Source organism: Elgaria multicarinata, chromosome 4 (genome assembly GCF_023053635.1).
Source record: "Elgaria multicarinata webbii isolate HBS135686 ecotype San Diego chromosome 4, rElgMul1.1.pri, whole genome shotgun sequence".
In the NCBI taxonomy this organism is placed as follows: domain Eukaryota; kingdom Metazoa; phylum Chordata; class Lepidosauria; order Squamata; family Anguidae; genus Elgaria; species Elgaria multicarinata.
The window spans coordinates 73,079,433-73,095,659 of record NC_086174.1 but is presented as its reverse complement, the minus strand read 5'-3'; the positions used below and the strand labels follow the sequence as shown (position 1 = coordinate 73,095,659).

The window sequence follows — 16,227 nt, the reverse complement described above, 5'->3', positions numbered from 1 at the left end:
CAACAGGGGGCTTAAAGTAACAAAGTTTATTTCTTTTTTAAATGTCCTCAGCAATTGATACACCCTTTGCAACTATTCATCAGCACAGGGTTTATTTTATCTCCAGTCACCCTGGGGACTAGCAACAGATGTTGTGCAGCTCTGTTTTGAAAGTTAGTGCTGCATGCCAGGTGATGTACCTTTCTTTGCTTCCCCTTCCTACGTTTTAAGCCATGAATCCACCTGTCTGGTCTCACGGCTTTGGATAATGAATGTTCTCTGCTCACTGGTTTTATGTACTTAATATTTCACTGCATTTCCATCCCCCGATTTGGTGGTAGGTGCCACCTACTGCATGCAAGATGCCATTAACAGGAAAGCTGGAAATTATACTTTGAGTGACATGCTTGATTTTACCTCAGCTCTGGCAGAGAAAAAGAATTCCAAAGAATAAAGCTGAAACGTTAATATGTAGATTGTGCAAAATGCAGGCATACTTAAACACTTTCACAGATGTAAGTGGCAGAGAGCTGAGCATATATTAACTTTTCCATTAAAATGAATGGGTCTTAAATATCCCGAACACTTTCTAAGAACCAGCTCAAAATACACTGTATGCCACTCTGCTATGTGAAGATAGATAACAACATGATCTGATACGACAGAAGTAGAAACCTGGTGCCATCCCAATGTTTTGGAATTCAACTCCCATAAACCCTGACCACTGGCCAGGCTGCCTGGGGCCAATGGGAGTTGTAGTCAAAAACATGTGGTGGACACCAGCTTGTCTACCTCTGTCAGGAGACCTTTCAGGACTCTTATTAGTGTTTGCATTCCACACATTGATTCCTGATACCACTATCACATTTAGGGCAAGTGATTGCTGGATAAAAATAACCTGTTTTGCACTATTTCAGTGATGTGGAGGGAGGGAGACATTATGTATAAATATTTGCCTAGAGGAGATAGTCTTCACTTTTTTTTAGGACACTTGACGGTATGAATTGTATAAGAATAGCTACCAAGGGCTAAGTTTAGCTTGTTTGTCCGTTTTTAGAAAGCTCTTTAGAAATAAAGCTTATTGTTTTGATCCAAAGGAAAATGGAAAGGAATTCAACTTAATACCATAATTTTATGCATGTTCAGGATACTCATTATCATATTTTATGTTCATTTTTGAAGTGTCCAAGTAGATTCAGAATACACCTATAAATACTATATTTATTGACTTCTTTATAATTCTCCCATTTCCTTTTATCAAAAGCTCACCAGTTTCCTGGCAAAATAAGAGAATATAACATTGGAAAGTTTGTTTGTTGTGTCTGTGCATAATTATAATCAGCTACAGTAGACCACATGTGTTTTTCCACAGGGAGCTAATAGAGGTTGGAGGTAGTGTAATAGCCTGCTTTGTCAGGAGGCTCAGAATGAGTGGTGCTGCTTAAACTCAAAATGTAGTTGTTTTGGAAGTATGTTCATAATCCTTGAATACAAGCCCTGAATTTGGTTCCAATGAACTCCAATATCTTCATAATTTAAACTGAGAACAACTACAAGTTAATTTATATTTTCTGTGCCTGTACAATCTGCATGTTAGGATGACTAAGCAGCAAAATTCTGCCATCTTTGCACATATATTGCTTTAGTTTCCAAAGGAACTGAAAACGTCCTTTTTTTTTTTGCAATGTGTGCATGGAATCATTTTACTTTTACCCTGGAGAGAACAGAGTCCTATTGCCCCTGGACAGTTTCTGGAGCACCACAGGATGCTGCGGATCTCCTCCTTTGTACCCAGCAGCAGAACAACAAGTGTGGAGAAAGAGATCCAATCATGGATCTTCCCTCCTCCACCCTTTCCCCACTCCCAGCCGCCATAGAAAGATTCTCTTACAAGGTCACAGCTGCAAGCTCTTTAAGAGAAGTCAGAGAGGAAGAAAAGGGGCATGCTGGTGGGTGAGGAGGAAAAGACAGGCTGAACTATATGGAGGAGAAATGGAGGAACAGAGGAGAAATCAGGGCATTGAATAGACAGAGAACTCAGGCCTCAGCTAGACCTATGGGTCTAGCGCGATGGAGGGGTGAAGATCTCATGATATAGCGAGATCTCCCCCTCTGTTTACATGCAGCACTCGATGAACTCGGAGGAACAGGACGTTGCGCCCGCCATTTTGTTTGTTTTTTTCTTAAAGGAGAAGCGCACAGGAGCACTCGTATGTAAATTGTAAGGTTTTTTTTATTTAAAACAATTTTTCCCGCTCCCCCCACCCCATCCCCAATGGGCGCAGAGCACCTGAGGAGCTCTGCTCCCTGTGCACAGTTCCCAGCTCCTTGCGAGTAACCATGTTCTTGAGTACTTCTGTTCTGCCCACCCACACGTTCCATGGTCTCGGGATCATCCTGAGACCTCAGAAAAAGCAGGCTACAACTGTAGGGTTATATCCCAGGGAAAGGGAGGGATGATCCCTCCCTGCTCCTGGGATCCCCTGTGCGTCATATGGATGCACACGGACGATCCCGGGGTGATCCCCTGGGATATTACCCCGTCTAGCTATGGCCTCAGACTCTAAACCCTTTGTCTATGAGGAGCGCAACCCATAAGATTGTGCCCTTAGCTACTCAGGTTCAAGATCTGCTACAGCCTTGACTCCTGACAATGTCACCTCCCTCATTTCTAGGTCCACTGGAGAAGAATGAGGGCAGCTCTCCTTAATCACCCATTGGAACTTCATGCCTTTGAGTACTTCTGTTCTGCTGCTTTGACAACAGATGTCACAGTGCAGAGGCATGTCATGTTGTTTCATAGCAACTGCAGGGAAAAATACTCTCCCCGCCCCCAAAAGATGTTAATCTATAAAACAAATATTTCTGACTGCATCTCTCACCAGAAGTGAATGTAGCATACAAAGGACAGCTGGACTTTTTGCGTAGTTTCTACAGATGAGGGAAAGATGTTTCTAATTAGAGCTGGATTTCTAGCTATAGTCTTCAGGAGGTCATGCTATAGGAGTTACCCCTTTGGCTTGTGTATGCATGAATACTTGTATATCCTTGGGAATGAAAAAGTAATCCTTAATGTCACATACCTTAAATAAACTACTTATTTCACTACAAGCACTAAAGTATCACAGATTTAAACAGTGAAGTGCAGCGTATCTTGGCAAGAGTTTTCCTTAGAAATTGAGTGGGAGTGATATGAATGAAAAACGTAGTATTGTTTTTATTTCGTTCTTAACTTGATTTTTCTCTGGCTGATAAAAGAGATGCCCCAAATGAATTGTTTGAATAGTTTTGAAATCTTTCCAGGGAAATGAATATCATTCATCATAATTTAACTTTAGGGGTGTGTGCATTTTTACGCTGAAGATAGAATAGAAATTAACCTTGTGATGGATTAGAAGATAGGACAAAACTGAATTTAATATAAAGGTTTTACAAAGAATCCTGGTTTCTCACTCATCTCTTTGAAACCTAATACATGTGTTGAAGAGAAAACTGTTCTTTGAGTTCACATATAGAAACAATTTGATTTAAGCTATTTAGGAGGGGGCTTGTACAGTAATTGTGGGATAGTAATATGGAGAGTGGTGAGGAAGGTTGATTTGTCCCATGTGAGTTATTATATTCCATTTCATTCTGTAAAATGACTCAGAGCATATGCAAGTGACCCGGTCTGCACGATCAAAAGAAGCCGCCACTACAGTGGCTTGTTTAAATCAATGGTTACAACAGACCATGGGTTATTTGAGCATTGTTTCCCCTTCAAACAAGCCATGCCACCTCTGGTTTGGATGACACAACAAATAAAATCTTAATTAAAAACATAAATAAAAATAGATCCATTAAAAGATAATTAAACAATTAAAAACACACAAAAAAATAAACAAACCAAATAAAAACACTGTTAGCAACAGACATATGTCTATGCCTGCCCAAATAAAATTTATTTATTTATTTATTGCATTTCTATACCGCCCAATAGCCGAAGCTCTCTGGGCGGTTTACAAAATGTCTCTGCCTACTGGCGGAAACACAACAGAGGCCAACCTAGCCTCTGTCAACAGAGAGTTCCAGGCCTTCTCTTGCATTCCCACTAAACTTGCCTCTAATGTCGGTGGGACCAGACAACAGCCTCCATCAAAGATTGAAAAACATTGGGCAGGCTCATATGGGAGAATGTGATCTCCCAGGTTTCCTGGTCCCAAGCCATACAGTAAATAATGTTCTTATTTCTTTTTCCACCCCCACTAAGAGTGCCCTTAGGTATTAGAGGATTGAGAGGGTTCAATTGCCAATGATAGAAATCAACCACTTATAATTTAAAGAGGTAAAAAGGGTTCAGGGGCCTTGATGTTAATGCTTCAGCCTTGATTAACTGATCAATAGTACCTGCTGTCAGTAGTATCTGCTATAGACTTCAGCAATAGTACCTGTTCAGAATCATTATTTATTTTATTTCATTTATATACCGCCCCATAGCTGAAGTTCTCTAGGTAGTTTACAAAGATTAAAACAGTGAACATTAAAAACAAATGTACAAATTTTAAAAGCATAAAAAGCATAAAAACAGACAATATCCATTTAAACCAACTATTCTGAAATTAAGCTACCATAAAAACAAATGGTAATCAACTTCAAATAGCATGCATTTAAGGTATCCATATGTAATGACAGTGGTACTGCTATCGCTACATAAGAACATTAGAAGAGCCAGGCTGGATCAGAACAAGGCTTCATCTAGTCCAGCACTCTGTTCATACAGTGGCCAACCGGCTGTCAACTTAGAACCCACAAGCAGGACATGGGTGCAACAGCACCCTCCTGCCCATGTTCCCCCACCAATTGGTGTATATGGGCTGATTGTCTCTGAAAATGATACATATATGAGTCTGGAAGATGTATAAATAATGTCTTGCAAAAATGATTTCAAAAAGGTGCCATTTCTATACCAAGAGAAGTGCTAAAACAAATTATACAAAATATAAGTTTTCCCACTCATTCTTGGAGCAGTTAGGAATTAATGGCTCCCATATTACACTAGATAAGGCTATGATTTAGGTTTTGGAGAATGAGTTTTCAAGAAAGCTGTAGAGGATTTTGTCTTAAATGTAAATCTATACTGAATTCAGTGCATGTTCCAAGACTTCAGAACAGTTGCCAAAACCAATTTATTGTTTCCCACCTGCTTACATTGGTTGCTAAAACAGAAGAAGTATTAAGATTGTCAGAATAAATGTGATGGCAATATGTATTTTGAAATAGCATCATTCTGTTCAAATAAATTGTACTTTTGATTTTTATTTGGGTCAGATCTTCTTAGTTAGACCAACATCATCAATCTTACTGATCCAAAGCATTTTACTTTCCTGTACTTTTAGGATTACACCAACTCCTCTTGGTGAAGGGAAGAGCACTGTAACAATAGGTTTGGTTCAAGCTCTCACAGCCCACCTGAAAGCAAATTCCTTTGCCTGCCTGAGGCAGCCTTCTCAAGGACCTACATTCGGTGTTAAAGGTATTCATTCTTTCATGTTGTAAGATCGTGTTGCTAGCTTGTTGATGACTATTGGAGCTAAAAGAAGCCAGTGATCCAGAACTGAATCTGAGAGAGAATTCCTTCTCTAGAGGGCATCCCTGTCGTTCAAGACTGATATTCTGTCGAGTCTACCATAGAATCATAGAATAGTAGAGTTGGAAGGGGCCTACAAGGCCATCGAGTCCAACCCCCTGCTCAATGCAAGAATCCACCCTAAAGCATCCCTGACAGATGGTTGTCCAGCTGCCTCTTGAATGCCTCTAGTGTGGGAGAGCCCACAACCTCCCTAGGTAACTGATTCCATTGTCGTACTGCTCTAACAGTCAGGAAGTTTTTCCTGATGTCCAGCCGGAATCTGGCTTCCTTTAACTTGAGCCCGTTATTCTGTGTCCTGCACTCTGGGAGGATCGAGAAGAGATCCTGGCCCTCCTCTGTGTGACAACCTTTTAAGTATTTGAAGAGTGCTATCATGTCTCCCCATACTGGTTGCCATGATAGTTTGCTGTATATTTATTCCTTTTAAGCAGTGACAGAAGCAGCCATATTCATCTGTGTGTACAGGTGCTTCAAGATGAGGCTTTTATAGTGCAATCACCCTGCCTCATTCACAGAACTTTGTGTGTGTGTGTGTGTGTGTGTGTGTGTGTGTCAATATGTCTCCGCCTTCTACTCATAACCTTCCCATGTTTTCCCACTGCTGCTTCCATCTTTTTTTTTCTTTTTAACCACAGAAAATCCATTAAGGGGAAAACAGATGGAACTGCTACAGAATGTCTTTTGCTTGGTAGCACTAGGAGCCCTCTGTCTGGAAGCACTCTTCATGTGCCTTTTGAACTGTTGATACTTCTTGGCTTCTAAATGATTCTCTACATTTCTGATTTGTGTTTTGTTACTTCTTCAAGCCTCCCTTCAGAATTTTTTTGCTAACATAACTTGAGGCTTTGCTTTGTTTTGTAGGTGGAGCTGCAGGGGGTGGATATGCTCAAGTCATACCAATGGAAGAGGTAAGCAAATATTTGTTGGTCAAAAATAAAATGGTTAGCTCTTCTTCTCTGCTGAGATAAAATAAATATACAAATATATACAGATACAAGCATGCGATTTTCTGAAATCTGATGAAGCAACTGCTTAACTTTAAGTAATTAAGGGCACAATCTCATGCATGCTTGAAGTTGTAAATTCTTTTTCTCTCTAAACATGCAAAGGATTGCACCTTAAGTAATTATATCAGGGCTGGCCTATGATGTTTTTCTGCCTGAGGTAAAGTACAAGATGGTGCCCTCCCACCCCCAATTCAACTTACTGGAACTGACCAGACTAGGAATTGAATATTACTTTAAAACTGGCAAAAATCCACCACCACACCTGAGGCTTGCTTAAGAGGGTACAGGGCAGTTCTGCCCCACAACAGAGGGAACAGCCAAAAGTGCTCAGGAGGAACAGCCAAGGGGGCCTCTTCCACATCCAACCTCTGCTTGAGGCTGCCACCTCATTTTGCATAATGTTAGGGCCAGCCCTGAATTATATTAATTTTCTCATACATTTTGAGGAGGGTTGAGACAGATAAGTGTAGCGTTAAGAAAATATGTGAAATTCATGAAAACATAAGGGACTGTTCAGAGAACACACTAAGCCATGGTTAGGCTGCTAAGCCTTTTGCAGCAAATGGTTAGTGAGCGTGTTTAAACCGTGATTATGTAGCCACCATGGTTAGGAATGGTTCACACGACACGCTAAGCCATCATGTTTAGCTCAAAAGCTTAGCGAGTCATCTGAACAGGGCCAAGAAGAGGTCCAGCATTCTGTTTCTAGTATATGTTGGGGCTGATTCACACCTGGTTTGAAGTTCACACTGTTTTTGTCCCTGTTTTTGTATAAATGAAATACATCATTAATCATAACTTTTTAAAGAGTTCTAAATGCACCTGTATGAATCAAATCGCAGATTGGGAAAGAAATGCTTCCTTTCCAACTTGCCTTAAAACATCTGTAGTTGGGTTATGTTGGCTATAAGCTATCAGTCTCTCTGAACTAAGACTATATATCTGGTATTAAATCACTTCAACCACAATGATGATGATTTAATAATATTTCCACAACATTTTAAAAGTTGTTCATTTGAGCTGTTAATCCCACAAGTGAAGGTTCTTGGATGGGTTTCACCAATTGATAGAAGTATAATGAAGTGTGCAAAATGAATGTCTTTCTCATTTTTCGTTCATCTGCAGTTCAACCTTCACTTAACTGGTGATATCCATGCCATTACTGCCGCGAATAATTTGCTCGCTGCTGCCATAGATGCTAGGATTCTGCATGAAAACACTCAGTCTGATAAGGTAAGGGCAACCTTTAATCTTTACCACTATTAATTTTCTGGGATCGTTACTGTGAATGTTGTAATTTCCACAATGTGGTAGTTAAAAGCATTTGAAATATTTCATCATTGATCATTTCATAATTGTGTATCTATTTTGATGTAGAAGTTTATTTTGATTGAAGTGCCAATGCATTTGGGGACAGTTTCAACCCAATGTTCATCTATATAATTAAAGGACAATTCTTACCTGACATTTGTCACACTCTAGAGCAGGGCTGCAGAACTCCTGACCTGGGGACCTAATGCAGTACACAGAGCTCCCTGGCAGAATATGTCCAGTCTGAGAACAGTGGGAATGCCCCTGCATGACACTCTTCCATTGCGACAGACAGTGGTGCATAGGGGAATCCTTGCTGTTATCTCCAATCTAAGATTGGAGATAACAGTGGAGATGCTGGCCCATTGGGGCACCAGGCATTGCACAAAGCCAGGGACTTGTGTGGTGCTGGGGAGGTTGGCTCCTCCTGCTGTTCAATGACTCCCTTTTTCTGTGCTGTGAGAACTCCTTTCCCAATACTGAGAAAAGCTAAAATGGGTAGGCGGATGATTTCAGTGGGCATGTCCACAGCCACTACATCAGTGGGCATGGCTACAGCCACTGATGTCATCCCGCTCATGGAGGGCCTAGTGGTGGGGAGCCTGTCATTATGTATCTTTGCTCTAGAGTGACCAAGAAACAGAACTTCCTATGTATAGAGCAGGCTTGATTCTCAGTACTGAGTTACTGAGGTTGCCACAGGCAGGGAGTACATTTAGACCCCCTCTGAAGTATATGGCTTTATTTTCTTCCTCAAAATTGAATGGTTAGCATTCATTTCTAGAGGGAAAAGTAAAATGCTGTACTTGACACAGTTACAACGAAGGCAATTCTTGCCCTCCACCCCTGATTCTGGGAGTCAGTCAATGCGGATAAGCAGGGATGGTGAACATGTGGCTCCCCAGATGTTGTTGGACTGCCTATTCTCAGCATTGAATAAGCTGGATAGGGCTGATGGGAGTTGCAGTCCAACAACATCTAGAGGGCCACCAGTTCCCCACCTCTGCTGATAAGGATCTCAGTGCAACCTGAAAACTGTGTGCAGAGTTTCCTTGCAATTCACAAGCATCAGCCACATTTGGGTAGTTATGACAAGAACTTATTGTGTATCAATAGATTTCCTTTAAATAGGAAGAAGAATGTCTCAAGACCCGTAATGAATGGAGGCAAATTTGGAATGGCATTGGAACAGGTGTGCAAAGCTTGCACCGGGCTTATTAGCAAAACCAGGATTTAATTTCTATAAAAACATTCTACAATCATTGATGGTGACTATCACTTTTCTACTGATTTTCATTGTATGTTTATTTTCAGGCATTATATAATAGATTGGTTCCATTAATTCATGGAGAGAGGAAATTTTCAGCGATTCAGCTTGCGCGCATGAAAGTAAGTAGCTTTTTGAATTTGAATTTTCAATAATATTTCATAGATTCCTTTAGGAGTCATTGAATTTTTTTTTTAAAAAAATCAGCTGGGTCAGGTTTTAATAAGGATTGCTTGACTGGGTTTGGATGACACAGTAATTAAGCCTTGATGGCTTAAGTAACCCATCATTGGTTATCATGTTGTCTAGTGGGAGTTGTGCGGCCTTTTTGGGACACTTGGGATTTTCCCTCCTTGGTGGGTTATTGTTCAGGGGGGTGCTGGTGGATTGGGTGCCTCCTGACTGGGGGAGGCTGTGTATGATGTTTTGTTCTGATCCTGCAAACCTCCAGCACCTCAGAGGTGAAACAGTGCCACTGCTTAGGCGGGATGACTGCAGCAGGGCAGGGCGGGTGAGTGAAATTACACACAGTAGCTTAATAAGTTACTCACAGTAGCATATTTTGAAAATGGGCTGCTATTATCCCCAACACAGTCAGACAAATAAGTTGTGAATAGCTTATTAACCAATCATGGCTTAAAGTGATGTCTGAACTCAGCCACTCTTTTTAAACAGCTACGCCATGGTGGTTAAGCACTTTGAGCTAATCATTATAGCATGTCATATGAACCATGACTTACCATGTTGGGTGAACCATTCCTAACCTTGATGGCTACTTAACCACATTTTAAGCATGATCACTAACCATTTGCTGCAAAAGGGTTAGTGGCCTAACCATGACCTAGTGTGTTATCTGAACAAGCCCACTAAGCCATAATGTTTAGCTCAAAATGCTTAACCACCATGGCTTAGCGTGTCATCTGAACAGGGTCACAGTCACTTGGACTCCTCACAGGTGAGTCGACTAGTTTGTCAGAAAGGGTGTAAATTCAACAGGCTCTGACAGTGCAGTCCTATGCATGTTTCCTCATACAAGTCCCATTGTATTCAAGTAAGAGTGAATTGGATTTCTCCGTTTGGATGAAATGACAACTGTGGTTAAGTAAAAGCCTCCAACCATGACGCAGCCACATTGGAGGAAGAGAGGGAGGGGTGTGTGCACAAGCCCAAGATTCTCCATGGCTCAGTCTGGCACATTCAGATCACGCTAAACTATGGTGCTTAGCATGAGATCCATACATAGACATTAGCTTATGAAAGTCACTGTCAAGGTTTAAGTTACGATACCATTTCGTGTCTTTGATAACCTCTGAGTAGCAGTGGATGGTTACAAAGTACTCATAGAGCCCAATGCCTTTTAGTCTTAAGCCACCACTTCCTTTCTTTGAAAGATCTACATTTTCAAAATTTGGACTGCTCAGTTGTTTTGTGGAAAGTAAAGCAAGACAAGGACAGTGACTATATTTATCTCTGCTTTGAAGTAGCTCTCAGAGATGTCTGCATGGGTTAAGCTACTAGAAAATATTTTCACTGTGGTTTGTAATGTTATGTGGGTAGTCTAGGGAAAAAGAGGAACTGTTTGTTGATAATGAAGTTCTGAATCACCATTTAGTGGGGATATTTTTCTTTGCCTGTTTCTTTCCATTGGTTTATATTTTGGATGTCTAGGCAAGGAGGGCTAGACCACTTTGAATGGTTGGTGTGATAACTAGGCACAGGTTTGTACATCAGATAGAAATTTGTGTAGGCCTTTTGGTCACAAAGAAGACAGTGGGAGTTGGGCTGCCCTTTTGCTGCTGAAGGGATTGTGAATGGGAAAAGAACTGGGCTCAGGCAAGATGTGCTGGGCCACATGTGATCTTGGAATTCAGTCCCTTCATTCCTTTAACTGGAAGAGGAATTGAATCCTGACACTGCAAACCAGAAAGCATCTATCCTTGGACCCCAAATCCATTATCTGCTATTGTCAGTGTTTGTATTAAATTTTTCTAAAGTAATTATTTTAAATTGAATATGTAAGTCTTATTGAGGGTTATTGTATTAGAAAGGTGGGATACTTTTTCTTAAAAACTCTTCCCTCAGCATTTTACTTTGTGGCAATGGGACAGTCTCCATTTGCTGTCTAAAGGAGTTCAGTTGCCCAGAGGCTCCAAGGAATGGGCAGACTAAAGAATGGTGGGGATCCTGGCATTGTATCTCAGGTGCTCTCAAGATGCAGCCATGGGCCATAATCCTGCTGGGCATTTCCTTGTATTAACTGAAGGAAGCCAAGGTGTGCTTGTATCCTTCAACCAACACAGGTAACAACCCCTTGCTGTCCCAGGTCTAGCATCTTATGAAAAAACATAGGAAAAAATAGTCCTCTTTGGCAACATATCCTCAGAGCTAGCTTCTACCCCTTCATGATCTGTACCCACTACTGCTACTAAAAGGGTCATGGGGTGGGGAGGAATATCTGCCTTGGAATTAAATCAGATTTATTAATGCCTTGAGTTTTTAGGATTATTTTTTTAAAAAATCCCCACTCCAGCTTTCTCCAACCTGGTGCCCTCCAGATCTATTGGACGGAGCCCACCCACCCACCCATCCACTGAAATAAGGAGCCTGCCTGTGCTTTGCTCAGGTGTAGAAGCTTTCTCACTTACTAGCCAGCCCAGCAGCACTTTCACACCTTGGAAATGTGGATGATTGACTTCTATGAGTCCAAGCAGAAACCTGCTCCCTCTCTCCCTCCCCCCACCCCACAGCTAGAATCATCAGCCTCGTGTTTCCCACTTCCCTGAACACTGTGATTGGAAGGTCAGGGATAGCGTTGTGTCTATTCCTATTGGTTAGCCACATAAGTCAATATCAAAGCTACCCCTCACCCCACTCAGCGTCTTCCAAATATGGAGATTCGCTTTAGACACCACACACACACACATAGCAGGATAATTCTGGAGACTTTAGAAGCTCTGATTGGGCACGTCACTACTCCGATATTAATTGATGGGTTTGGAAGCGGCCAATCTCTGCTCTGGAAGATCAAATGCTCTGTGGATGTTCATGGTTACCAGATAATTCCGGGGTGGTGCACACCCCTAGTAACAAGTTGGTAGATCTTGTAGTTACTATTACAAACATAGGATATTTTTTTAGCTATGCTTGGTTTGATTCTAGCTTTGTTCTCAAGGTTTACTAACAGTTTATTTTTTAAAAAAAAATGCAAGGAAATGGGAAACTAGGCTGATTGTCACACAAACCTCATTCAGCACATAGTTTCACTTAAAAAAAGAACAGCTGGATGTTATTTGGCCTTTGTGATGATATGCTAAAAGCCCATCTGCATTGAACTTAGCATGTACAGGCAGCTGTCATGTGGCCCCTTATGTACCCACTCTAATGTCTTGGCAAGGCCACAGGCAGCATATGCTGTGATGGGTTTTACAGCTGTGTATGTGTTTCTATAGCTTTTCATGGAACAACCCTCCTTTCTCGCTTTGCTTTTTTCCAGAGGTTGGGGATAACCAAAGTCGATCCTGACAAGTTAACAGCAGATGAGATTAACAGATTTGTGCGACTTGACATAGACCCATCTACAATAACATGGCAGAGAGGTAGGTCTTTATTAGAACAAAAGAGGAGCCTCTTGGATCAAATCAAAGGTGAAGCGTGCTGTATTATACAGTGGCCAAGCAGATGCTTATGGGAAGCCCACAACTAGGACATGAATAGTAGCTAATAATCTTGATACCTTCCATCTAATGAGGATGCAACCCATAGGATTGTGCACTTGGTAGCTATTAGGGCTGTGCACTCCGAAATTTCGGTGTGGTTAGGGGACGTTTTTAAAACCGTTGGATACTCACAGTGCGGAGTGAAGGTCGCTCCATTTTCAGCTAACCGCTCCATTGTAGTCTATGGCAATTAACAAAAATGCTTAAATTTCTGTCATTTTTAAAGATAATGAGACAAAACTTGGCATGATGGTAGCTCTTAAGTAGGGCTTCAGACATGCCATTTGAAACAGATCCCATCATCCCTTAATTTTTAAGATTTTAAAAAAAAATCCCCCCTTGAACCATTCCCCACCTCCAGCCACACACACTCACATATGATTCTGCATTAATTCACCCCTGCATATTTATGGAGAGAGCTTTTATCCTTTACTTTGCTGATGCAGTTGTGCATCTCCAGTTTATAAAAATAGAGATCTGCATTTCCTGACTGCTCGAATGGGGTAAAATTTTGATAGACTGACACCAGTCAAAATGAAGCTCCTAATACACCCTAGCCTGTCCTGCTGCTTGGTTTTCTTTAAAGCTCTTCTGCCAAAAAAAGAAGAATTCCAGAACCCCCATACATATTCATTAAACAAATAGTGGGTGTCAGAATTAGTGAATGCATAACGTTAAACTGGTCAAAGGCAAGTAGCAGACAGGTTAAATCTAGGACACACATGTTAAACCACAGTTAAATTCTTATTCCTGCACATAGCTTATAACATACTGGGCTTGACCCCAAAGTAGGACACAGTACGACAACAGCATCTGCAAAATGGCTCCTGATAGTGCAAATAAAAAAGAAAGTGCTGTTTCTCCAATGACACTTCAAGATGGAAACAAACAGTCTAACTCCAGTAACACCACATGATACAAAATGAATGGCGCAAATGTGAGCTAATCAAGAAAATATGTGCACATTCATGAATATTGAAGGTTTTTTTAAAATTATCTAGCAATCGTCTGATTGCAGATAGTCCATTTGAACTTTGTAACTGGTGACTTGATTTTTTGACATTTGGCATTAGACCCAGATGTTGAATAACATCTTGTTAAAGAAGTTTCCCTCCTTAAATTTCTGCATCTTAAATGGCAATGGAACGCCAGATGCATCTTTTTAGCTAGATAAGAAGATAGCATTTCTTTTAAAATTCTTTAAGCACCACATTTTTCCTTTCATGTTTTTGTTCATAATGTGGTAAGTCTACAGTTGTTTAACTTCTACAGATTAAGAACATTCCCAACATTCCTCATGTCTGCTATGATACATAATCTGGATTATTCTGGTGATATTTTCTGGGACGAAAAAAAGATTCAAATGAAGCTGATGTTTAAATCTGAGATTGTGCAAAACTATTTTTGACATGTACTTAATTGAATGTTAAGACTAAAAATACATTGAGCCCCCCTGACAGGGTTTTGAGGAGAAAATATTACATAAGATTTTTCAAAGTCAACCTTTTTTGAGGTGGGGGATGACTATCCTTTGGTCTTGTCTCCATTTTACAAAGTAATCTGGCTGGCTGGAGCATGCTGGTAGTTGTAGGACCTTTTTCTGTCTATATATAAACAGGACTTGCACTCTTAGAATACCAACAACTTGCCTTCAAGAGGGCTTTTTGTAAACAATAGCCAGGGTCATATTTAGCCTGTAGGCGGGGTGTATGTGTGTGATCTCTGCCAAACTGTGTTGTAGAATGATGACATCATCATTACTCTAACACCAAACCTGAACCATCAAGAGGCATCTACTGCATCTTGCCCATCCTCAAGAACATATCATTAGCACATGCCCATTTTAAAATGAAAGTCTTTATATATCCCATTAACAGTGTGAGATGTAATGTTGGTTCCCCCTGAATTTAATCAATATACTAATGACATCCAGGCTGGTCTACTGCAATGCGCTGTATGTGGGGCTAGCTTTGAAGATGGTTCAGAAAGTTCAGCTGGTTCAGAATGTTGCCGCCCAAATGTTGATGGGCTGAGGTAATTCATCATATAAAGCCTATAGTATGCCAACTGCACTGGTTACCAGCATGTTTCCAAGGCCAATTTAAACTTCTGGGTTTGACTTTTAAAGTCTTCCTTAATCAGTTTGAGACCAAATTACTTGAAGGACTGCTTTCACCCATATCAGTCTGCCTGCACTTTAAGATCAGTAAGAGAGGCCCTTCTCATCTGCTCACCTATGAGAGTGGTTAGGGGCCTTCTCTGCACTGGCACCACACGTTTGGAATAGGTTGCCGTCATTGGTTCGTTATGCTCCATCATTGCAGGCCTTGAAAGCATATTATTTTACTTTGGCCTTTTCCTGATATGATTGCTGCTTTTGGTATTTTTTCCGTTGTTGCTGCTGGTTTTTATCATTTTTTATACTTTTTTTATTGCATTTTTAATCACTTTTAATACCTTAATGGTTAGGGGTTGTATTGTTGTAAGCCATGCTGAGAGGGCTTCTGCCCTGAAAGGTGGCCAAGAAATGTTTAAAATAAAATAATAAATTATAAGCACAAGGGTAGAGTTTCTAATACTTCTTTTCTAGTAAATGTTTCTTTTCTTCCTTTCAGTGGTGGACACAAATGATAGATTCCTTAGGAAAATAACAATTGGGCAAGCAAATACAGAGAAGGGGTTTTCTCGTCAGGTAGGCAGACTTGTATGTTTGGAGAAAAAATGTCTTTTAACCATTAAACATGTTTCCTTCTTGCTATCATTTCAATAGATTGTTGAAAACTGATTGCTCTTAGATATGAATGGATTTTCAATGCATCTTGCTTTGATGGATGATAGTTGGTGTAGAGCAGCTTTCCCCAACCTGGTGCCCTCCAGATGTGTTAGACTACCACTGGGAGATTATGGGAGTTGTAATCTAACACATTTGGAGGGCACCAGGTTGGGGAAGGCCATTGTAGAGCAGTAGCTTCCATTCCATGTTCAAGTAGGACGGTAATAAAATTGCATTGTTGTATCCTATACTTGTTCACTTAGATATAAGTCCCGCTGCATGTAGTGGGGCTTATTCCCTAGCAAGTGCATATAAGATTGAATCCTAAAAGTAACTTTATTAGAGCATCTTACAGAACAATGTCAACTTAGTTTGAAAAACTATGTAAAATTCTAAACTCACCATATTATCACTGCTGATAAGTCTGCTCAAGCTTTGGTTCCATGCATCTCTGTTATCATCCCAATATGCTCTTGTGTACATTGCACTTGACAGGCTTCTAAGAAGTAGACAGAATTAACATGCTGTCTCTAAGTGAAAGTTTA

General features: G+C 40.6%; 1 protein-coding gene across 1 annotated transcript in view; it reads left to right on the top strand.

Moving 5' to 3' along the window:
- The window catches only part of MTHFD1L (methylenetetrahydrofolate dehydrogenase (NADP+ dependent) 1 like), a 150,426-nt gene that overhangs the window by 41,368 nt on the left and 92,831 nt on the right, over positions 1 to 16,227 (top strand). The window contains exons 12-17 of the mRNA XM_063124539.1: positions 5,355 to 5,491; positions 6,470 to 6,516; positions 7,741 to 7,848; positions 9,241 to 9,315; positions 12,687 to 12,789; positions 15,525 to 15,601. Of these exons, the coding sequence (XP_062980609.1) occupies positions 5,355 to 5,491; positions 6,470 to 6,516; positions 7,741 to 7,848; positions 9,241 to 9,315; positions 12,687 to 12,789; positions 15,525 to 15,601 (547 nt within the window). The remainder of the gene's footprint in view (positions 1 to 5,354; positions 5,492 to 6,469; positions 6,517 to 7,740; positions 7,849 to 9,240; positions 9,316 to 12,686; positions 12,790 to 15,524; positions 15,602 to 16,227) is intronic.